Below are 26,392 nucleotides of genomic sequence, written 5' to 3'. Positions count from 1 at the left end.
AAGTAAACGCTTCTCCATAACCTTTCCAGAGAACAGCTTTCTCATAGCCCTGAAACGGCAAGTAAACACAAGTCAGAGGTATCACCAGCAACAGAAAGTTGACCTATCATATTTTAAACATGTTTAAAAAGTATGATTCTGGGAAGTCCATGACCTTCCAAGGGGAACAAAGCTACAAAAAAGTTAGAGAAGTACCGGTGGCATCAATTTGCAGTCCACAAACAAGGACCAGTTCTTACATCAGAGGTAAACTGAGATCCCAGCTCAAATAATTACTACCAGCATTATGACATTATATGAGATTTCTGAGATCAAAGAATAAGAGTTACTATGAATGGCAGGGAACAATTCCACTTGATCAGGATTGTGGGTGTGTTTCTTCACAAAACAATCACTGACCCAACTTGACTTTGGTTCAGTAAGGACAGTCCCTACTCTGTCAAAAAAAAAAAGTTGTAACTTTTGACATAGCAATTGTGAACTGATTTACCTCAGGTAAAAGGAGAATGTAGACTTATCTATTACTAAACCTCTGATTTCCAAAGGACAGACTTTTGAAATAATAATAATAATAATAATAATAATAATAATAATAATAATAGAAACTACTGAACCACTAGACCACATAGACTGGAATGAAGGATAGCCCCATTTATTAGGTCAGTGTTAGAAAGGCAATTTAAAACCCAAATAAGAAAAATGAAAGATAGACTAAATGGATCAATAACCAATTCTAAATCTTGAAAAAAATAATTCAAATTTTTAATAGAACAAAGAACTAGAAAGATGATAACAGGAAAAGCTTAGCAAAATGATGGGAAGCATTGAAGTTGGAATTTGGAAAGTATGCTAAGACAGGGTGCAAAAGATATTTCAATAATACTACAATATTATAACTAAGAGATTAATAAAGAGTAGATAGGATATATAGCCTAAATATATCACATTACTACCATTCTGTATTCTTTTCAGTAAGGTTGGTCATTTGGATTATATGATTTATGAGAGAAACATACACTAAATTGTGGAAAATGTATTTCCCAAGACCACCTATAGTATGACTACTGATCTTCAGAACTAGTTAAAATCAAAAAACACCTGGGGAAACTAGGGGCCTTCAAGGTTAATTCCACTGATATGAGAACACCAGCATAACTGTTAATGATTTTCTCCTGATTATGCAGCATCATGCTAGATCTATATGAAAACCAAGACATAATTTAACTTGTCTAGAAAATTAGTGATCTTTTTCATTAGTGATCTGTTACATGATACACTGTCAATAGATGCATATGAATTTTTTACCAATTTCTGATTTGCCAAATTTTTTTCCCATTTTTCTTTCTTTCAAAACTCACTCAGTTACCACACAAAATACAAAGAGGTCAGACTAACACGTCTCCAAATACCAGAATCATCATTTTTAACACTGATGCATGGACATAATACCCAGAAAAGCGTGAAGAACCTGGCGTTAAGTGCATTTACTGCAAGACACGGTAAGATAATGGACAAGATAGAAGGGACAGGAGTGAGACATTACTGGTGCTCTGCAGAAATGGTTTTCTGAGTGATTCTATTTAGTGCTTTCACCAGAGACTCTGCCTCACAAAATTAAGAGAATGTGAACACGAAATCTGGTAATAACAAAAACAAGGTTTTGCCAATGTTAGGAGAATAAGAAGAGATGAACCTTCTCAAAAACGAGAGGACTAGTAATTTCATTAAAAAACATTATTCAAACTGAAAAATGTAACAAGATTGTCACTTGGGAACTATACTTAAGAAAGGTCTAATTCAGATTTCTGCTTTAAACTGGGGCCTCAGAAGAAAAACAATACAGGAAGCTCTGGATCTACACCCATTTGGAAATGAAAGTTAGACCCATCCTGAGGAAAAAATAAATATATTTAGGATAACACAAAAAGACTAGATGCAAGAAAATACAGTGTTAATGTGCAGAGGGAAATGGTGAGTCTTTCTCTGGTTCTCACAGCTCAGAAAAAATTTGCTAATGCCAGGAAAGGTTACAAGCTACTAGAATGAGCAGAGATATGGCAAATCTGTACAAAAAGAAACTGTAATGGTGTGGTTTGATCAGCCCAGTAACTATGGGCAGTCAGCCTGCATATTGTGCCTTTTTCCAACATCTCTGGCATCACTGAAGGATGTGGATACTGCCACATTCTTTCCCGGTCTTCAGAGAAAAGGAATAGTACAGCCAAACACTGTCACAGAACAAATGTTGTGCACTCGCTGGGAATGCATTTCTGTTCTTTGCTATCAAAAGACTGATGTTCTGTATTGAACTTCTAATTCACTTCTAAGAGTCTGAAAGATTTACAAATGGAATTTTCAGACCTTTCTAAGAGAGCATGAATTTCAACAGTTTCCATTCAGTTTGTTCCTACCACCTAGAAACACCTTTCATTTAATAATGTGACCTCACCATTTTGAATTAAACATACCTTTTAAGGTAATCTAGCTATATAGTCACAGTCATGTTCACTGTGCACAACAAAAGGAGGCACCAGAAACCCTCAACAGATGAGTGAAAAAGGGCCAGTCTGCACCTGTTCATCACATGCTATCAAGGCTCTTCCCATCATCTGTTCTCATTTGTTTTCCTCAGAGGAGACTTGGCATAGTTACTCTCATTAATGTGATCAGTAAGCATGCCAGATTTCAGCCTTTTACCTGGTGTCATCTTGACCTCATGGCATATCTTTCTAGAAAGATTTCCCTGTTTGTCCAAGGAAAAGCCAGAACTGGCTGGAGAAGAAGAAAATAAAGTATGAGATTTGTCACACACTATGATGCATATAGGAATTTATTTCTCATTCAGGAATGAAGATAGATCTGAATGAAGACAGAGAGCCCTTCTGGGCCAGGTCAAATGTCCATTTAAAACAGGATCCTTCCTTCCAAGACATCTGCAGTCAACTTACTTATTTATAGTACTTGCCTATGCTGTACTGGACCTTTGGCCATTCCTTTTGACCTTCTCTGAACCCTTTCTAGTTTTGGTCATCTTTCTAAGATGAGCACACTGGAACTGCCCATGGTATTAAAAATGCAGGTCCTTACTTTTTTCTGGTAGTATGACAGATGTTTTCCAATTTGCTCTCTCTTCCTTTAATAATACTCTTTTTTTTATTTTTTTTAAATGCTACTGAGCAGATCTTCTCATGGCATTATGCACTATAATCCCAAAACATCTTTGGGTTTTCTCCCTTGCATCACTTGACAGATTAATGACTCAAAAAGTACTTTAAAAAATGAAATTTACAACACAACACCTTAAGCAGCCAGTCTAAGATGGGTATTTCGAAAGCAGTTTGAACTACCCTGATATTCCAAGTTTATTTGGTACTTCATTTTTTTTTTCTGAGTAAATGTTTATTTTTTGATGTAATACACTTCAGGGGAAAAAAGTTTTTAAATGCCAACTGATCTGTAATGGATAGAACAAGCAGTATATCCTTTTTAACTAGTACAAGGTTCATTTGTCTACTTGTGTTTCCAAGACATACAAACAGAAATACATGCAAACAGACATATCATGTTCAGTCTCTTTTCAATGTGAAAATGAAACTTAATTCCTTGGAGTTCTGATAGATTTTACAATTGAAATAGAGAAAATATCTTTAAAATATCAATTCATCACAATCAAAGGCTCAGGAGAGTCGCTTTTTAGTACAAAACTTATAACTTCTTTGTAATGAAATTTTATTGCCAACTAAACTCAGGTCAGTCATGTGACAGTTTAGATTTCTTCTGTTTAAAACAGAAGTGGTATTATACTCACAGTTTGTGAAGATTGTTAAGTCCAACAAACATTTCTGGTGTTAGGCAACCAATTCTGTTATTTGAAAGATCCCTGAAACAAACAAAAAGACCGTGAAATATTAAATCTGTCTTATTCATATACACACCTACATAATCACAGCATCTTTATTTTTAATATTTAAGGAGTTAGAGATGAATGAGAAATAAAACCTTTTCCCATAATGTAACATAATTAAATAGATATAACAACTTCTATATTAACATTATTGAACAATATTCCACATACTGCAACATCTAATAAAAATGGGATTTTATATACGTAACAAATAAATGCAAAAAACTATTACAAAAACACTGAATTTTCTTTCTCAAAGTTATTAGCACCTGTTTTTTTACTTAGGAAAAATACCATGTATCTTGTTACATGTGATATTCAGTCAAAATTGATGTATTTTTACTGTTTACTAATGTTTCATCTCATTTACAGCATCCTCTCTTGCTGAAGAAATCACAGAAACCAGAAGGCAGTTAATATTTGAACTACAGAGAAGGTCAGTTTTGATAAGCACTTGGCAAGCTCTTCTAAGAGCAATACTCTGGTTTTCTGGGAGCACAAACAGTAAAAGACATTACATTCCATAACTTTCATCTGCAGAAAGTGAAGGAATGTTTTCTGCATAAGCCATACATGCAACATAGTATACAGGACGCTTATAGGAAGGAGACAAAGACAGGTATGAACAATTATATTATGGTAGCAACATGAATAATGCCCCTTGGTGCATTCTGAACTAGTTTTTTATTTTTATGTATTTGTTTTTCAACCTTGACCAAAATTTTCATCCTTAGGAAGTACAGAGGTCTTTTTAAATAGTTGTAGTAAGGATTTTAAGTGATCATATAGCCAAAAAAGTTTTAAAATTGGTCTGAATATATTTTTTTCTTTTAGAATCAGTAGTAGTCTTCCAACTCCTTTATTACATTGTGTGGATTTCATATTTTTCTACTGATACATGAAAACACTAAAGGTATCAAATGGGAGAATAAAGGTGGCAGTTTGACAAATCCAGTTACTGCCTTCATGGAGACATATCCAATTAGCTGGAATGTGAAGGCAATCTCTTTAGCGTTCACTACAAATTCTTCTTCTATCAGACAAAGAACACACTGTTGTACAATTATATGATGAAACATCACATTAGAATGAAAATATTTCTTAAATGCCTGCCAAGGATATTAAGTAGGGAACAGCTGAAAAAATAGTGAGGATACAATATAGTGCAATAATTGCATATTAGCATTATTCTTTAAGTTCTCCTAATAAAAGCTACATAGGAAATCTAAAAATGCAAGTTTAAGACAAACATACATACCTATATAGAGGTGTATATATACATCTTTCTATTAGAAGATGTAGAAAAGAACCTACCCAGAATTCTTAATTGGGTAATGGTTTTCTTCTGCCTAAGCAAATTCTGAACATGTATGGAAGAATTGCATCACAACGTGGGGCATAATTTGGGTAGCAAAAGTAGATTTTGTCTGAACTAATGAATACAGGTGCATATTTCTCTAAGTGTGGCACAAAGTGGTATTTTTAACAAAGTGAAAGGAAAAATACCCTTTTCTCAAAGTTTACTTCAATGACTGTTATTTTTCACAACATGGCAGCAGCTGGTATCTCTGTATTGTAAAACATGTTTTCTAAAAAACACATTAGCAAAACGAAAAGGTAGCTTACTACACATTCCTCCAGACTAATACATGTTACATTAGACATAATTGAATTCATAATGTACAAAGCTGGTGTTCATTTTCAGGAGTAAGACATTTAACTTACTAATGCTGACTTGTAAGGTTGATGTTAGAGAAAAGAGAACTGTCCTATGTTGAATAACCAAGTGCCGTAATTTTAGTGCTTCATAAATTTTCAGTTTTCATCAATTTTCTGTGTACCTTTTTGAACAAACCCTGGCTAAAATTCAGTTTGTCATTCAAATACAAATTGTAACAGTTCTCCATTCACAGAATATTTTGACAGCCTTCTATGACTTGCCATAGCCCTATCTGTTGCAGTTGCCCATGTTACGTCAGCTTCTGCTTTCAACATCATTTACTTTTTACACGGGAAATAAGAAGATGTGAATGTAAAGTACAGTCTTAAAGTAATTACTGTATTCACATTCAACAGGAGTTTACACTAATTATTCCTTTTGCTCAACTGCCTCCTACCCAACAGTTCCACACTGAGATCTAACATGACAAAACTCAACGTCGCCATTCCTACTGTGCTGAAGAGTCTATTCTCTCTTTTCCAATGCCTGATGACTTCATCTCCCTTGACTCATCTCTCCTGGATGACCTAAAGCTGCCCCCTGTGCAGTCTGTGGATGTGCAGCCCACCACTTGCACAGGTTTCCTGGTTTTCCCACAAGAGGTCAGGGTTGTGTTATTAGAATGTGCGGCCAAAGCAACAATTAGCACTCATTTTGATCATTCCATTTCATCGTTATCCTTGTACACAGAGTGAGCAAGAAAGATTCAGTCCAAAGGTTTTCCTTTGTATTAAAAATGTATATGCTACTCCGACTTCATCATTATTATGCAACTGGCTTTCTACCTGAACACATTAAAGCTGAGAGGCTGGTGTAACAAAACACTGCTACTGTTATCATCAGAGGTGGAAACTTTTACTTGGGATGTGCAGTGCTCCCAGCACACAGTGGTTAGGGAATTTACCTGCACACTGAAAAATCAGAAGGATTTGTAAATTTATTTTTTCTGTGGATTTGCATTCCTTCTCCTTCTCATCTAAATCTTCCCATCCCACTAAAATAATCCCTGTTTTCTCATAGGTTTTCTCATCAGACATTCAAACGGCAGACATGATGGCTAGGAAAATGTCTGGCATGTGCTGATGCCTAGTTAGCCAGTGCACAGATATTTGGATTTTGTCACTTGGAAAATTACAATTAAAAAAGGGTTCATCTCACTTTCCCCTAGGCCAAGTAGAACTAAGGAGGGTCTGTAGTCCTCGTTAAAAAAAAAAAAAAGCCCAGCTGTAGTTTAAAAATTAGCCAGTGCTCCCAAAAGTACTATGAGAGAGAAACACAAAAATGATGGACAGGGAATATACTACATAAGTTCTTGTTTCCCTAGAAAATCGTGATAAAAATAAAAAATACCAAGCAAAGCCAAGGTGAGAAGTATGGAAAATGGTAGACAACTTCTAAAGTATGACAAAGTTGCCCCTCTAGTAATTTATTTTGTAGACCTGGTCTATGATAAAAGTAAAGTAGACCTTACATATTGAAAAAATTTAGTGTAGCACAAACCACTGTTTACACACATCTAAACTGCTTAGTGTTATTTCTGATTAACGTCTATAGCGATATATTGTCTGCTAAATCGATAACTAGGTGTGTTTTTTACCTCCATAGATGTACTTGCCAGGACATTTATTGGAGAACAAACTGATGACTTTGAATGGGAAAAGGTAAAAAAGAAGAGAAAATGGAAAAAAGAAGGGAAAGAAGAAGAAAAAGGTATGGTAAATGCAAAAAGCAGACTGTGTGATTTTCTATTTTACAGCCAGTGTCTTTATGCGATTATTGCTTGGTGGCATATTTGAGTTGCCCAAGGATAGAAATGTCGATACAAACACAATTTTCAGAATAATTCAAATGGAATTAATACTTACAGGCGCTTCAGTTCTGAAAGTCCATAGAAGGCCCCTGGTTCAATTGTGCTGATCAGATTATTCTTCAGATCTCTAGAGAGACATAATAGGAGATGCAGTTAATTATCACTTCACCTATTTTACCACTGTTATACCTGATGAGTATGAAATGCAATGCGATTCTAACCTTTATTTGTCTTAGCTAAAACTAGGAATTAACTTCTTTTGAATAGTAGCATCAAAAACACTAAATCACTTGCAGTTTATAAAAACATATTTTTCCAAGTAAGATGGTTAAGATTAGATGTTTAAAAAAAACCTGCTTGTTTTAATTCTTCTTCTCCTATTTATATTTTACAAAATAAGCTTACCAGCCATTCTCGCCAAAGGAGAAATGTTTTAATCAATGAGTGAATGAAATAGTCAGTCAGCAAAGTAAGAGCCTTTTAGTTTGCTTATTCACTGTGCTGCGAACGTTGCACTTAATAAATTTCTCATTTCCACCTAATGTAGGCAAAGCAGTTGTCATAGGAGACAAACGGGTCAGATTTCTGTTCTGAAATACAAGCAGTTTCTTTTATTTGGCAGATAGGAGTTTCATTTTGCACTTGCTGATTCACAGATAAAGAATATTTCACTAGCATTAGTAATCTCATGTGCTCTTGACACAGAGCTTGGGGCCATGACATGCTCTCAGCTCAGTCCCCACAGAGATTTACTACTGAATTGTCTCAAGACTTGTGTGATATGAACCCCAAGGAAATGCCTTCAGTGCAACTGGATTAGCAGGCTTAGGAGACAAATGCTGTAAATTCTTGTAGAGTCAGTGTTCATCTTCTGAGAATTTGCAATTCATAGCGAACAACTGATGCACACTAATACTGGTGTTGTTTCTCAGACTGGCCACTTCCAGGAATTACAGCTCAACTCTACCAGAATATGGATTGTATGAACAGCCACAGGAGTCAGCTTATTTATGACTTTTTATTTCACTGCAGATAAAATGAAAAGGTGAAAACCTGGTTCCACTAGCTGTGATTGCCCTGAATAGGGCAAGATTTCATCCCAAATGTTTAGTTCACGGTGGGATATATTCTAATTTCAAAGGCAAAATCATAAATAAATACTTCTGTACTTTTCTAGTCATTTTTGCAGATCTGTTGAATACAGTTCCAAAAAGTTGTGTCTCACATCCACTTCATTTCAGTCATGATCATGAGTGATTTGTCCCTAATATGAGTCAGACTTTTTAACGGTCAAGTTCAGCTTTCAGCTTGCAATATGCAACATTAAGAGTCTTTAAGAAGGTGATAATTCATTCTGATTATTTATGTAGAAGACCTTCTGTCTTAATAATAAATATAATAATAAAATAATTATCTATATATAATAAATATAGACCTATAAAATACATAAGAGATCAAGACTGAAATTTTGATAGGGAAAAAAATGGAATATCTGCTCAGTTTACAAAATATATTTAGTTGCCTAAGCTGTAAAATCCTACCTTCAAACTAGATTCAAGGTAATCAGTTAACATTTACTCAGCTCAAACTTTATGCTGCATAATCAGCAAGGTATGATATACAGGTATGGTAAATGGCAACGTCATTTGTTCAATAATTTTAGATTATCATTTCTATGTTTCCGCTTGCTCTAGGTAGTGCTGTCATTGTGACTGCTTGTTGCAACTGATCTTGTGATGTTATTGAAAAAAACAAAGGACTGGGATAAAGGTAGAAAAATTAAAATCAAACAATAGGTTAAGTTTGGAGGCTTTATAAAATGTAAGTATTGCAAAGCATGTAGGTTTACTTATTAAGAGTCCCTCTGATAAGTAACTTAAATGTAAGTTATTAGCATTCATAAAGCTATGAAACATAGTAGAAAATGTTTTAGCCACGCATGCCTCAAAATCAGTGGTTTCGTTTCTTACTGTTCTTAGCTTAGCTTGTTCTACATATTTCAAAGTTCCTTTTTTTAGTTGCCTTTTTCACTAATAAACAATATCTGTTCATTATGCAAATGAACTCAATAAAATATACTAATCTCAGTCCAACATAAATACAATAGCTATTACAAGTACACATTAAAAATGCACCAACTATTACAGTTGCCCAGTACTGATGTAACTTTTAAACAGTCATGCATGACTGTATGCATATATCAGCACTTAAAGCATATTCATTACATGGTAGAGATCATTCCTATCTCCTGGAGCCACAACATCCATTCCTCACTTGTTGCTAAGCTAGTAAAAAAGAGCCCCCAGAAGTGCTTCCTTTTCCCTGCTACTGTGCAGTACAGGGATAAATATACCTGTACTGCCTGGGAGAGGGTGCAAGTCAGAGCCCATGAAATTCCCCATAGTCTCATTAAACCTATTATATGAGACAGAGGCAATGGGAGGAAAGGTGGAACACAGGAGGGGAGGAAAAAAGCAAAGTTCAGGAGACAATTAAAAGTGCCAGAAAGGGACAGAGTTTGGACAAGGAACTTGATGGTGATTTGAGCACTCATAAGAAAGCTGCACAGTCCATGACTAATTTTAGGCATATGTCTAAGTGAAACAGAGGCAGAAACACAGACATCAAGGTTGGTGCTTGCACTGATTCTTACCTGGCAAAGCACAAAACCACTTAATAGAGAGAGGAATTATGGCCTCTGGCCATCTTTCTGAAGGCATTCTGCCCTTCTGCCTATTCTCTAATGCAGGCAAAGCAGTTTTCTTCCTTGCCTTGGCCCCTTCCCTTCTACTGAATTTGGATGAAAGTGACAGTATGATTTAATGTTTGTTGTTTGTTATTATGAAAACACTCTAAGAATTGGAAGAAGCTTTAGTGTTTTTTTATTTTGTGGTCAAAAATTTTCATCTTAGTTCCCCAGTACCAGCAGCAGCTACTAGATTCATCTCTCTTCTTCCTTCATCTGCTCAAGAAGATGTGACAATTCCTTTAATTGTGAATTTTACACACCTTATCATAAACAAAACTGCCTAATACAAAACTTATGCATCCTTTTATCCAGAGTCACATCAACTCACAAGGACAAGTCTTTGTTTGGCAAAAGTTGATCTACATGAGTATTTTTTCCTTTGATGATTTAGGATTTTTACTCTGTGGGTGAGTCAAAACTTTGGGGTTTTTTTAACATTCAAATATCCAATATTAAACATTTCGGTCTACTTCTTTTGCTTGTACAGTATGTTAAATATGTAACTACTCAGGTTGAAGGAAGTTCTTTAACTTTCAGAAGTGAGTTCACGTGAAAAAGACTGGAAGGATACTGTTCTAGTCATGGCAACAGCTAGCTGTATTCTTAAAAGACAAACAAACAAAGTATAAATCCCAACCTAATTCTATAAATCCTTTGGATCTATGCTGATTTATCTTAAGCTTTACACTGGGACACATTTGAAAACCACTTCAGAGGCATAGTTCATATGCAAATATCCATATTTTCTGCAGGGGAAACTGACAGTTTTAATAATTAATCTTTATATCAATTACACACATTCTGTGTTAACTGATAACTCATCTAAATTCTCTGCAAGTTAAAATCAAGCAAAGTGGTCAGCTCTTACAGGCAACAGTGGTAAGAGCTCAGAAAAAATACAGAATAGTCAGTATGAGTGGCAAACTGTTGACAGGTGAGTTTTAATGCCACTCAAAATAACCAAGTAGACAAAAGGCCTTCTATTTACTGAAATCCTCTATGTTCTAGTTTATGGAAACTCTGCTCTATTTCCCCATAACTCGCAACCACACAGGAAAAACCAGCGTAATCCTAAACTTACATCTACAGGAAGAAAAAAGGCCAGTTTAATGTTAGTAGAAGACAGACATTTCCATTACAAGGAAAAGTGTCCATCACTTACACTTTCACAAACAAGACATCTGGTCTCCTTATTTTGGAAATTACACTTAAATTAGATAGGTCATTTTAGTACAGACATTCTCAGAAAATTGTAGATGATTACACTATCCACAATTCTGGCACTTTCTTAGTAATTAGTATTATTCCATAATATTTCCATATAATTCTGGCCTAACAAAACAGGTATTTTCTTCCTTGTCATCCTTGAAGACATCATTTAATGTGATTAAAATGAATAAATAAAATTATCACAATTGTTAAACAGCTGAAATTCTTACCTCTACATTACGAGAATCCACTTGCTTCCCTCCCATTTGTATTTTTTTACAAAATTACTATAATTAAGATATTAAATTAGCTTCTCCCATTTTCTGACTTAGGAAAGAGTTTGTCATATTGAAGCCTTTTAGCAATGAGCATTAACTTGTACTGAGCTAAATAAAGAAACCAGAGTAAATTTGGTTGTATGTTTACATTTTTTCCCCAAGAGCTACTCCTGAGGTTTGGCAAAAGGTCATGATCCAAGGCATGCCAAACAGCAGCCCAGCCTGGGCCACACACATGCACATATACCATACAAGTGATTTTATCACCAACCAGAAGTAAGAGAGAAAAAGAACCCCACTACCATAATATTGAATGACCACAGCGTAACCCAGCTGAAGTCCAAAAAGAAAGCATTTTCTAACTAACAGTTATGGTTTTGCATCATTTCTGATGCAGCATTCTAACTTTAAAGCATCTATTCTGAATCTGAATGACGTGTCATTAGTGGTGTGGGTGTATATATCTAGTGGCGTGACCTGAAAATAAATCAAAACCAAGTGCCATGTACAAGTACAGATAGATGGAAGCTACATAAAGTTAGCTACGTTCGTAGCAACTGCAGCACTTATATCCAGGCTGCACAGCTGCAAAAAAATAAAATGGGACAATATTTATTGAAATATATTTTCCCTAATTTCATTACAGTCGCGACATAAACTCGCTGCATGATACTTTGATCTTGACCTTAATAGGTAGAAGAACAATGTAGAATGGCCCACGTTATTATTAAAAAGCAATATCAAATAGTTACAGTCAGTTAAGAGAGGAGACTTTCCTTTTCACCTGCAAGTCTAAACTTACATAAATTACATATAATAGCCATTAAGCGCTGTCTTCTTACATGTATGTAGGCAATTTGTATGTATATGCAAATAATAGGCCCATAGGTAAAAACACTTGAGGAATCTAAGTATCACAATAATTTAAGAGAAACATTAACAAAAATAGCTGCCTTAAGGAGGGGAAATCTGTGTATGAAGTATTCACTTCCTGATGGCTTAGTTGAGAGGTAAATGAAACAAGAGGAAGAGGCTACTAATGGGACATTACAAGTACATTTAACAACTACTCCAAGCCTCTCAGCTATTAGAAATCTTCTGTGGTCAAATCCCTGATTATCTAAATGTGTTCTTGAGATTCTTGATGCTTCAAGTCCACAATATGAACTTACACAATATAAAACATAGCGGGGGGAAAAAAATCACTAAAATATAGACAGTCCATTAACAAAAGAATCAATTTATCTTAAACTACATTCTGATGTTTTGTACTAACATCTTTGCCTTCAGACACTGCATATTCTCCCTCCAACTTACAATATACGTACTGTAGATATTTTGAACTCATATTCATAACAAGAATGTTCAACTAATTCCAGTACTCCGTTCAAATTCCTGACATCGATACATCTTTCATAAAAAATTATAGGTTGTACCAAGAGGACATCTGTGTTTAGAAAGCTGTCATTATGGTGCTGCAAACTTTCCAAAAAAGCTCTGAGAAGAGCAATCAGTTGTTGAGCAGATGCCAAATCCCAACGAAATATGACTGACTTTCCACATTTTGCATACTACTATGAAACAACAACAGCCAAAAAAAAAAAAAAAAAGAAAAAGAAGAAAAATAAGGTCATGTCTTTCACTTCTTTCTCATGTGAAATATGACAGCTAAACAACTAAATGTCATCTTTGCCCAAGAAATGAATGCAGATTCGAGACATTTGAAGAAGACTATAAACACTGCAGTAGGAAGGAGGCATAACCAGTGATGAAAGACAATAGTTAATGCCAACCCTGACACTCCTGGATATAGGAACCAAGAATTAAGGTAATATTGGTAAAATTTGTTTTGAAGATATTTCTAATGTACCCATCTATACAGGAGTCAGTAACTCATTGTACTTTGGTAGCATGGATATTATCAAGACTCATTTTCATCTCCATTATTAGTGAATGCACTGCTGATCAAACACCATGGATCATGAAGCAGGCAAGTTAAGTAATAACGACTACCTGGCATCATCATCAGTAACTAAAGTGCTCCCATGGGACTCCAGAGCTCATTTGTTATCTTGTTGGGGTTTTTTTAATGATGAGAGTGGATATTTAACCTACTTTCCAGAATCAGGAAAGTTACGGTTGCATCACAGTTAAGCTTCAAGAGATAAAGATAAAAGTCTTTGTAGATAATAAACATATTAAACATGCATACAAACATGGACAATAATTGTCCAATAATGGTCTGCCTTTGCAGACACAGAGGCTACAGGTCTTTTGTTTGTTTAGCATGTTGATGATGCATTTTCCTTTGATTTCCCTTTTTTAATCCAAGCCATTACTGATTGGATTACCTAAAACAAAAGACCCTAAGGACTAAACAAAAAGTAAGTGCTGTCCATTCAAGGTACTAATGAATGATCGGAAGTTTCAAATCAGTCAGTTGATGGAAATAATGACATACGAACAACTGAAAGGTCATCACATTTTTGGTTTTTAATTTAAGGATGATGATTCATTCACATCAAACGTGCTGTGGCAATTTGGCAGTTATTTATTATTTAGGAACATGCCTAAAAATGTTAAACAAAGTGCCAATAACAGCGGCTGAAACAAAACAGAGACAGGCTTTATTGCAGTTTGCTTGCTCAAAGTATCCCATAGGATGCATAGAATGTTCTAAGTTAATTCATTTTAATGGTAACAGTCACAGAGCAAGAATGTAAGGCTCAGGGTATTTGAAGGGAAGGAGCAGTATGTCAAATAAGAAAAAGTGAATAAAAAGCTTAGTAAAGCAGGATAGACTTGCATTGCAAATTTTTTGTTGATACATTTTTATACATGTATATAATAGAAAGTAATATTTTAATGGATTAATGTATGCAGTATAAACTCAAGTGTAATCCTAAATATAGCACTGACCAATCAGAACATGGAATGAGGACGCAAAGATGTTTGGTACCTGCCTCTACTTCAGCATTTTGTTACTCATAGCTCAAAATTAAATGCATTTTCTAATAAAGAAAAATCATCTACACTTTCCAGATTCTTTGGTATATTTTTAAGAAACAAAAATTCAGCAAAATATTCCAATTCCAAACACACACAACTGTTCCTATATGTTTTCTTTTCCCGGAAAATGCCACAGACCCAGAGATATATGGTAGGATCACGTTAGGTCTTGGTTATGTAGGTGAAAAATGCTTGGCAGTTGTAACCTGGGGAGTGAAGATGGAGTGGCTGTGTCACCCAGCAGGAGGAGTCCCTTGGATCAGCTGCATGGGCCTAAAACAAGACTGAAAGGTCAGAAGAAATAAATACTGAGAGAAGCAGATAAAGTGGATTTCAGTGTTCACAGCTTTGCAGGCAGCTCTGCAGTGCCAGCAGAAAATACCTCCTTATGTGTTGGCAATCATGCCTTGGTGTACAGTGACAGATTTGGTATTACATGGATTACAATAGCAGAGCTTGTGTCTATCCATAACTATGTAAAGACATGAGGAGCACAGAAACCTCTGGTGGCTGAAAAGAGCCAAAGGATTCCTTAATTTCTACACCTATTGGGACTTCTCTGTATTTATGCCTAGAAGGCAGTTCAGCATGGGTTAGGCTTCTTGACATGTGCTCCACTTCTCTTGAAAAAAGGCTAACTGTTGGGGGAAGGAAATAAAAAAGAAAAAAAAATCAGTTCAGAACTTAATTACAGCCTGTGAGAAACCTGTAAAAAAAGTGAAAAAATAGGGAAAAAATTATCCTCAACTGCATTTTGTTTAATTTTTAAATGAAACACACAGACCAAACAAAATGTGAACCAGACACTTAGGAAGTGGATAAAACATACTTTCTACTGAGAACGGTTTGAACTCCAGTGTCAAGTTGCTAGTTCATATTCTAAGACTGTACTTATTTGCCTGTTACAGATTTCCAGCAATGTGGACTCAACATTCTTAGGTCAGATTTCAAATTCTGGAATCACTGTATAACAGTTTTGAAAATTAAATACTGAAAATTTATCCAGAATTTTCAGAAGGGCATCTGAATTAATTTTTCAGAATAAAATACAGAGATTTGCATTTTTATACCAATTTATAAGAGGTACCAGGGTAATGAAAATGTGTTTTGTTAGCTATGAGAATCTTAAAATATCCAAACCATCATATAATGGATTTTTGGGTGAGGTTTTTTTAAAGGAAATGTTTGATTTTTTTCTGTTACTATATCAATATTAACTTGAAAAACTACAAGTGATTCTTTACTGAATTTCAATTTGAACTTAAGGAAAATATTTTCTTCCATGACTTAAAATATCCAAAGAAAAGAGGAAAGAATTCTGAGCTCTAAAGGAAATATAAGTACCTGCAGATGGCACGCAGATTAATTTTTGAATCAAAACTAAGATAATTATTCAGTGTAGATGAAGAAAATATGAATCATCTTTCCTATAACATTTATTTCATTGCACTGTTTTCATAATACAGAAGCAGAACACTTCTAAACCCAAGGTGACTCAATTAAAAATGTCAAGGAGCGACTTAATCTTTCTGCCTGCTTACTATTTCTACATAGTCTCATTAAAAGAGTAAGAATCTTCATTGATGATATCACAAAGAACATAGTCACTGATTATATACTGAATTGCGAGGGACCTGCAGTGATTATTTAACTCATGATGGGAGATGGACAGGGCAACACTGCAGTAAATTTCATCCATCTCCAGGAACGAGCATATTCAAAGGTGTTTTTCCTATTTACCTGGGAATATGGCAATGCTGATACTTTCCAGCACCACACAGAGCAGGAAGCCTTTCCAGGAAAGGAGGGAGAAAAAAAATAAAAAATCAAAACCATTTGAACATTTAATTCAGCCAGTGTTAAAGGGAACATTAATTGCATAGATATCCTGTCACTTTAAATTGCCAATAAGAAGTAGTTTAAGGATGACAGGGAAGAATTGCCTATAAGCAGTTTAGCTCAAAGGAATTAAATCTTGCTGGAAGACTGGTCTGAGAATCCTTGCCCAGAAGCCTCTGTTTTATATAAACTGGGTCTTTGGTAATAACTTAGACAAATTTAAGTTTTTTAAAAACCAACCAAGTGTGCTAATAAGAAGGCATGCAGAATTGTCTTCTGCAGAAATGAGGGTTAATATGTGATCTCTTCAGCTCTCTGCAGAATTTCCTTGAGTATTTTCAGTGCAGTTTTTACATTTGCACTTTTCTGCAGGTACTTGTCAGAAATTTTAAAATACTTTTTGCTAAAATTTCATATAAAATACAGATGATTCATAGAGAAAACTACAAGGCTGAAAAAGAAGACCAAAGGTTCTATGTGAATGCACAATTTCTACCCATTCTTTAGTCTCACTGCCATATACTTTAGATGCTATACAATGCATATGTTGAGATTTTCAAGTAAAAATTATTTTAAAGAAACTAAAAATTTTTTTTTCTTCTATCTCAGAACTGCCAATGTTAATTTCAAGACAAAATCTATTCTACTATAAATAATAAGAAGCTGGCACATACTTTATGAGTTGTCCTTGTTGGTTGCATTTGAATGTTCTTATTCAACTATTTCCATGCTTTGTTCACTAGTGTTTCAGACAAAATTACAGTTTTTAAAATAAATTTTTTGTTTATATAAAAGTATCAACTATCCAGCCTTAGAATATTCAAAGATTATTGAAAAAAAAAACCAACAAAAATCAACACAGACATAATAACGCACAATAACAGCTGAGGCCACAGGAACACCCACAGGTCTTCAAGCCCTGAAAGTAGACCAAAAAATGGAGGAAACAGGAAAGGAAACACAAAAAAAGGATGCAGGGAAAGAAGAAGTATGTTATTGTTGGAGACCATTACTGCTGGATGCTGTTAGCATGTTTTGTTCAGCTAGGTATCATTTCCTTATCTATCCTTCTCACCACATAAAGTAATAAAACTTCTTTTCCCAGCTTATTTACTCATACCTTACTTCATGGAACCTCTTATCCTACTTTCATCACATTGCCTCTCCCTCAGGGGACCTCAGAAACAGTGCTTTGTTTCCACAGTCTTCCTAAGTAAGTCTAGGGACCCAGCTATTCCCTGTCACAAATAATTCAGTTTATTCCTCAAAACCTCATACAGGCATGAAGGGGACAGAAAAGCCAAGCAGTTAGGTATTAACAGCCCTGTTAATACCTTCCAGTAACGTTAGAGCTCTGGAAGAGCTGGATTATTAAGGAAGAAAGGTTGGTGGCAGCAAAGAGGCTTTGCAATGGCTAGTTTAACACGTATTTATAAACCTGCACTTGCTACATCTTCTTAAAGGATGACAGCATCTGAAACAAATCATGTGTTATCTTAATGACATCACTATATAAAACATCAGATGAATATATCATTGTGGTGGGTTGACCTTGGCTGACTGCACATCAGACTAACAGAACTATTTGTGGTCCTAACGGGAAACAAGAGCCTAGATGCTCGTAAATTCAATAAGGTGACATCCTGAAATGCAGCTAAACTTCATGTTACATACATTTAAAAACAAAACAAAACAAACAAACCCCAACAACTAAAAAGAAAAATACCGTTCACGATTTAAACAGCTCTATAAACCAACTTTACAAGTGAGTTTATTTTATATTCCTGACATTTACAATTATTAATATTTCCTTTTTATATAGAACATCTTTTATAATTTTTCTAATGTTCAATACCCTGATAAAATTATTGATGATTGTACTAAGGCAAGAACAATCTTAGTGTCTAATCAACAGCTTTGACTATACAACTAAAAGTTTATACTGCAGGAAAATGATGCATTAACAACAAGTGTTCAGGCAAAACTCTTAAGAAACACTGCAAAGTGTTCTCACACACCTGCATTTTAAGAGGTTTATAAAAATAATTCCTTATAATAACAACTCTTACATCTAATAAATGTGGTAGACTGTTAGACTACTCTAGGTCAGGAATGCAGCCACAGTTGACCCTGAGGAATTGGTATTGTATTTAATTGTACAAGTGCTTTGCACTAACAACAAGAAAGATGCTTTGAATTCTGAATTGACAGCAAAAGTGATCTGAAAATTATGACCTTTCATTCCCACCTGCAGTTGTCTAATACAATTTTCTTCCATTCTGTTTCTAATCAATTCCCTCACTTTTAACCACTTGTCATTTTCCCTGTATTTCATTCCCTCTGCTTAAATTGCTATGCTCTCAATTTCAAGCAGAACTCCTGGCTTTTGTCATGTTCTGCACATTTTCTATTCATGCAACAACTGTAATGATTTTGAAGAAGTTTTTCCATTAAACAATTTCACTGGGTTTATATTTAACAAAAAAATACCTCTTCTATTCATTTCCCCCACTTTGAAACACTGTGCTTTTTTACACCTGAAAATGCAGTTTGTGATGTGGTACATAAGCCTCTCAGATGGTCTTCTGCAAAAGCATCTCTCTTCTTCTTTCACTTGTCAAGAAACTGAAACTTGACCCTGGACCCTGCCATGTCTCCTTATTCAAAACCACTAAAATATTTCTTCCTTTAGGAGAGATTTATTTATGTGCTGTTTCAAAGCAGCATTTCCCTTTAAGTTGTAATTTTTTTCCAGGGATCTCAAACCTTCACAGCTGAAACCCAACAACAACTCTGTGATTTATGCTGATTTCAATTCTAGGTAATTGTGAATTAAAGTTCATTATAACTATTTGTTCACCAGCAGAATCTGACCTTTTTACTAAAATACGACTACAAATCTCTCTAACAGATGGCCTGATGTGAAACTGGTTTATTGAGCTAACTTTTCTATTTTTAATTGAATTTCTAATTTGAAATTTTGAATTCATCCATTTCCTGAGAACTGTGACAATAACTCATCTCAACAGATCAGCAACAGCTGGCATAGAGCTCAACAAATAATGCTCATGTTGTTTGGAGATTTTTCCTTTTGCAGATTATTTTCATTTAGCCAATACTGAGACATGAAAAAATCTGTTATATTTAGATAAGAAGAATCAGTAAAGAATGCTGGGACACAGCTAGTCAAATCATGTAAAGCATTCATAGACTCGCACACTTCTGAAACAAAGGCAAGACTGGATAATCTCTTCTTCTAATCAATTGACCTGAATGGCAGAAATAATTCTCAAAGCATATCTAACCCAGACTTAACGTCTAGCAGAGCCTTAGCAATATACACTGGCCACCCAAAGCCTGACAGGAAAAGTGTTGGCCCAAGTCCAAAAAAGCACTTAAACCAACTGAAGTAGAACTTCAGTGGAACATTGGTACTAAGTCCCAGAGTGCAACTCACAGCCCCCTCTTCACCTCCTATATGTCCAAATGGCTGCAGCTACTTTAGTCTTCACTTTTCAAGTTCCCAAAGAGCAGGAAGGGTGCTGGGCATGCCCAACACCTCAGAGCTTGGTGACACATAAAAGCCTTTTCAGGATTTGTAGCCAAGACCTGCCGACACCACAGCTTTCTGCAGGGCCAGGCAGGCTAAGAGGATGTAGTCAGCAAAGCCACAAAAGCAAAGCACAGCATAGCACCCAAGAGAATGGCAAAGTGTTGTCATCCATTTTTCCTATGAGAACTGATTAGCGTGGGAGAAATGAAAGATCCTGTTTCCGTACCATCCTTGCCCAGAAGCGATGGATACCTACAATTGAAACACAGAGGAGCTGAAGAAACTGGCAGGAGTCTCCGCCCCCTAAAACAGTATTTTAAAATTTTATCAAAGGACTGTTTATAGCAAACCCCTTTTTCTCCTTGTTGAAGAAATACCCTTGACACCTGACCACTTCTGTTCTTTATCTTTCTGGCCCCATAAATCTTGAACACTTGACTACAGATTGGCACAGCTCCACTTCAGCAAGACGTACATCCTGGTTAAGGCCTTTCCCACAGAGGCAGCGAATGTGTGATGTGTTCAGGCTGAAGAGGCTGAACCTGAGTCCTTCTCTTCCCAATTAGATACTCCAGCCAGCAGGCCAGTACAGAAAGACGAAAAGGACAAGTACTTTCTTTTATGACTGCATTTCAAATGAAATATGGAGTCAGTTATGCCAATAAAGAGGAATGGCTTCAGAACTCTTAGGCTGTAAATCCCAGTTCCAGGAAAAAAAACATGTCAGGCTTCAGCATTTCTGCCAGGCACTTGATGCCTGTTTAGTCCCTCAGCCATGATGGCTGGTTTGGATCTTCTTCTTACAGACCTAAATCTCCTCGTTCACTGTATAAAGAGCTTAGGCCTCCAAAGAATAGATGAGAATTACATTTTGAAAGCTAAATATCTGTTCTACACATGAGAGTGCTGAGACTTACTAAGTCCACTATATCTGCTTGCTGATGGAAGCCTTAGTGACTTCCTCAGCTAGCAAGCTGCTAAATTTTCTGTTTAAGGGCTGTATGTATTATTTACTACCCATTTGGCTGGGGTTTAGTTTGTTTTTAGCTGTTTTCGGATGTCTTTGAAATAGGCCAAGGCAAGAATCAACTTTCTCTTCAATCCAGCAAGCAAAACCCAAACAAGACAGTAGTGGCAAAGCAGAGCAGAGAGCATAATTAATGTGACACTTGCTCCCTTCCAACACAGAGAACTAAAGTACACGTTTGGGATTGCAACTCAAATTTCTAAGTAACAGAATAGTGCAACAGCCATAAGAAACACTGCAGGCAATACCTGGAAAACCAATCATTCTTTTTAATTTCAAAAAGATACGGAATATGAGGCTAAATATCATTTTGCATTTCGTTTTCCATATAGAGCATATTTAAAAGGGTTAATTCTGAAGAACAGCATTTTCCTGTAGAACAATATACACTGTGCACATATTCCACTCTTATCCCTTCCGCTCTGCTGATAAGTGGTGGGAAAGGGCAACTCAGAAAAAATGTCATCCCATATCTGTCTCCCACTCAGCACACACTAACCCAATTCTCAAAAACCTCATCACTGTTCAGTTCATTAAATTCAGCTGAAGGATGAGAATGAAGCTGCACCACTCACTGTGCACAGTTTGTGTTTACCAGCAAGAACACTGTATGCAGTGTTGCTTACAACATACCCTGTAGTATGGAGCATTCTTTTTGGCAGCTTTGACAATTTATCTATTCATATCAAAGTGAAAGAGAGGCTGCTTTAAAACTGGTGCTCCTTGTCCTAATGGGAAAAGAAGAATATTAAAAACTATTACAGTGAAATCTCTGTTGCCATCAAAAGGTCGTTGATTAAAGAGACAAACAACCTAGTGTTAATGATTTAACAAAACATTTTTCACACAGATTACATGCTCATTCATCAATATATAATATTTTTCACATCAAGAAAATAAAGATAATTTCTTTTTCAAATGTCAGTTACAAAGAATTGTGCGAAAATCAAAAACAATGCTTAAGTAATTATGCTTCTACCTATGCAATCTAATTAAAAACACAAAAAAAAAGAAATGTTGCCATTGTTTGGACATAGACTCATTATGAAGACTGTCCTAAAAAGAGAACAATGTTGCTGTAAAATTTGTTCAGCCGTCTCTTGATTTGAATAGAGCCATATGCAGGCAAGCATATAGGCCTGCATTCTGTCACAGACTGGTCTCTGTTTTGAGTATGTATGTGCATGAGGGAGGGAAAGTAAGAGGCTGATCTTGACTTCGTGAAAGTAACTAGACCAACACATTCCTGCCAAATAGTGTATGAAATAAGATAAACATTACACATTATTTCAACCATTCTAAATTCAAGAGAAATTAATCTCATATAATAACAAAAATAGAAAAGAGAATTTAAGACTGTTCACTTACTTTGAAAATAAGTTTTTCAGTTCCAGAAAAATATGTTAAAAACACCTTGATTCTAAAATTGTCAACATACAAAAAAAAAAGCATATGCAGGTATCTTTTATTGAACAAACAGGACCACAAAATTAGAAACTCATCTCTTTCTCTAACTGGACGCCTCAAAAAAAATTCCCCACATACTCTGAAAATCAAAAAAAAAAGTATACTTATAAAGTGTGTTAATAACAATGACCTCAAATGCAAGCTCCATATTATTTTAACATTACATTGATAGTATCTGGCACTATTTCTGATAACTTACAATATACTATATTGTTTTCAAGAAATTAAAATGTAAATTATTCATCAAAACATGTACTGTCAACAATGAAAGTGCTAATGGAATTTTTTTTAATGCAGGCTTCAAAAACATTTTGCAGATAAGTTCAAAATCTGCAAGTCAAAAATCCAGCAAAACCCATCATCATCCGCCAAATTTAGCAGTTTTAGTTGCAATCATGTGTGTATTTCTCCATAATTAATGATGACAACATACTTGTTCATTATGTATGAAATAGAAAATTCATCATGTATTTAACTATTCATTTTATTGCTTTTAAGTGCTTGGTTGGTGAGTGCTGCTATTAAAAAATGTGAGTGTTGAAAATGTTGACAGTTGACAGTAAGGTAGTTCTTTTTTATTTGTTTTGAATGAAGACTCCTCTCACGTAGAGATAAATATAGATAGACACTCTAACTTTGAATCTATGCAATGTATGGGTGACTGATCCAAAGCAACATTATACAGGTGGCATAAATTAAAATTATTCCCTGATACCTACAATTGCAGGGAACAACAGAGAATTACATAATTCAAAAAAGCAACTTCCATATACCAGTAGATTCTGAGAGAGTATTGACTGAACTGTGAACACATTTTAGTACAGGACTTGAATTGTTTCACTGTGAGATATTAGAATTAACACACTTCTATCTGTGATTAATTTGCCACTTTTGTAATTTGATTGTATCTTCAATGTTGGACTTTTTCAGAAGTAGTAATATTGCAATTCATCTAGAAATTTTGTCAACATTTGGATTGTTATTCTTGATCTACTAACAGGTTGGGGTGGTAGTAGTAGTCTTGTAATTGTAACTATTTAAATCACAGAGTTAGCCACGACTAAGTACTGCTACATTCCACTAAGCTAATAATCTGGCCATTTACATATTAAATAAAATACAGAGGCTGATTTCCAGAGCTGCATCAATAAGATTTGAAGTAGAAGTATTCTTGTATTTTTGTGTATTTTTGTCTCAATGACTTGTTTTCAGGAACAACAACAACAAAAAAGAAGCCTCCAGAAGGTCCCAGTCAATGCTGAAGCTCTTTTGTGCTGCGCAAACACATTTTTTCCCATTCTGGATATATATAGAATGACAGGTCATAAGCTCAGCCATATACAGTCATTTGCAGGATCAGCCACAGATGTTACGTTCCCTGCCCTAATGAGATCAGAATAAAATTCACTGGAGTTTTGTCACTGACCTCTGAGAGACCAGAATGAAGTTGAAGAAATTCTTGTCTTACGACTATTTTAAACACAATAGAAATACAAAGTAGAAGTTGAAACAAAACTTAAACAAAACATGCTTTAAATAAATGAAAGTGGCCCAGATTGTTCTAATGTTGGAGTTCATTTTCAGCTAATTCTATAAACAGTAAGGATTTGTCTGGGCACAGACTCTTCATGATACTGATTCTTCTAAAAAGCTCCTTCCCAACTAATCTGTTTGTTCTGACTCAGCTAATGTATTCATGACACCAGTGTTAAGGATCTGCACAAGATTTATAGGCTACCACAGCGTGAACTTTTGCCAGTAAAGTCTTTATTACTTTCAGAAAAATGGGGAATGTGATGACCATGTTTATTGTTATAAGCTTTTTTCTTTTGAACTAATCAAACACAGCTTAAGTAATTCACTGGGAAGACAAAATATTCATAACAGCTCTACAAGACAGTAATTACTGATGGAAGTATCAGAAATTTGCAGCTTTCCCAGTAGCAGAAAAAGCCTGTCCCACTGCTGAAAAAACCCCACCAAAACAAAAACTCAACAGCCCAAAACCTGGCATAGACCAACATTTCTGGCATTTATAAATGTCTTCAGTGTCACCCAGAAAACAGATAACTACTGTACAGTGTATTAAGATCCTTAGTCCAGCTGGTCCATTTTTTTTTCCAACCTTTAAAAAATCATTTCAAAAAATACAAAGCATTTTTAATGGATTTCAATGGTCTCTTTCTTTTACATAAAATCACTCAGAAGGATGTTTTCTTAAAAACAATCTGCTATCCAGGTCCACCCTCCCAGGCATGTCCCTTGGAGCTGTTCCCAAATTATCCCCAAAGCACTAGCGTTTCAGCAACTGGAATGACAACTTCTTTTTAATTGTTTGAGATCCTGCAGGCTTCTATCTGAGAACAAAGCGTGCACATAAAGCACATTCTATGGCCACGATTCAAGTTCTTTTGAAAATAAATGATATATTGAAACAATGCTATGTTATATAAAGCTGTCTATCTGACACTGGATGCTCAGCACTACACCAAGTTCATTTTCCACCCTTGCAACTGGACATACTAGGAGCACAATAAAACTTATATAAAGCAACATTATGTGGAACCTAAAGCATTTGGTTGAAGTCTGAAGGGTCTTCATCTTTTTTACCATGAAGAAGAAAAGATAAAGTTCATTTAGCTATGAACAAATAAAATAATGAAACCAACACAAATGACTATTTGATAGTTTAGCAGTGATACATTTTAATATTATAAGAACATGCAAATATCTAATGAAGTACAAAAGCAATACATTTAAAGCTGACAGAAGGGAATATTCTAACACAATATGTAACTAACCTAGAGTCTCATTACTGAAACATATCACTGAGCTCAAGAGCTTAGTAGGATTCACTAGAAGAACTGGGAATCATATGCCTAATGAAGATATTCACATATCAGATAAGATTTCTGAGGATATATTATTAAAAAAGTTTCTTTTATGATTGATTTTTCTTTAATTCACTTTTAATTTCCTTTTTTTTTTCTTTAATTCACTTTTATGAAGATTTTGTGATTTTTTAATATATCTGAACTGAAATAGCACTCAACAATGTGGGTAACAGAGCCACTAACTTCAGTAGAGTAGGATGCTCACCTCTGGCACTGGAAAGGGGCAAAATACTGGAAAAATTGCACAAATTCTCTGATTGACAGCATGATGATTTAAATTCTTCTAATTAAATGAGTAAGAGCCATAATGCAAATGCTTTCAGAACACTTTAAAGCAGCCTAACTACATCTAACTTTGTTACTAATTTACAGAATTAAGCTAAGTAAATTTAAACAATCTCTAAACGAAGTTAAGCTTGTGTATTTATCAGTATTTTTCCACACAGCCCTTCAACAACAGCACTGAGGTACAACTCTTCCCTCTTTTATCCCTTCTTAGTTCTTGTATCTGTCAATTTATCAATTATTAATACTTTTTACAGGCCATATGGCTCTGCTATAATGTAAACTTGATGACAATTGATTTTGTAAATTAAAGCAAAGGTTCAGGTTGTTGTTCTTTTTTTTTCTTTCTTTTTTTTCTCAGAGTCGGCATGCATTTCCCAGCCAATATAGAGAATATCACATTTATTAAATTAAGCCTTGGACTTTCAGAAGACTTCACAAAAGGATATGTTTGTAATCTTCAGTGTTTATTTTACTATGAAACCAACACATTCAGCAATAAGTCAGATTTATTGTGAAAATAAACACATTAGGACCTTATAAATAGCTGTTAGAAAAGTTCCGTATGGTCTGCCAAAAGCTCCAAATGATTGGTTCATGAACTTTTCCTCTGCATGCTCTAATGGCTTGAAAAAATTGTTTATTTTT

General features: G+C 35.1%; 1 protein-coding gene across 1 annotated transcript in view; it reads right to left on the bottom strand.

Moving 5' to 3' along the window:
- ADGRA1 (adhesion G protein-coupled receptor A1) overlaps nucleotides 1-26,392 on the bottom strand; it is a 261,633-nt gene that overhangs the window by 158,990 nt on the left and 76,251 nt on the right. Inside the window, exons 3-4 of the mRNA XM_051800658.1 lie at nucleotides 7,490-7,561; nucleotides 3,809-3,880 (exon numbers count right to left, since the gene is read on the bottom strand). Coding sequence (XP_051656618.1) covers nucleotides 3,809-3,880; nucleotides 7,490-7,561 — 144 coding nt within the window. The remainder of the gene's footprint in view (nucleotides 1-3,808; nucleotides 3,881-7,489; nucleotides 7,562-26,392) is intronic.

The sequence above is a fragment of the Manacus candei genome, unplaced genomic scaffold (genome assembly GCF_025592945.1).
Source record: "Manacus candei isolate 608988 ecotype Guabito, Panama unplaced genomic scaffold, ASM2559294v1 h1tg000050l, whole genome shotgun sequence".
Lineage (NCBI taxonomy): Eukaryota > Metazoa > Chordata > Aves > Passeriformes > Pipridae > Manacus > Manacus candei.
The sequence above is the reverse complement of the archived record's forward strand: the minus strand, read 5'-3'. Positions and strand labels throughout refer to the sequence as shown.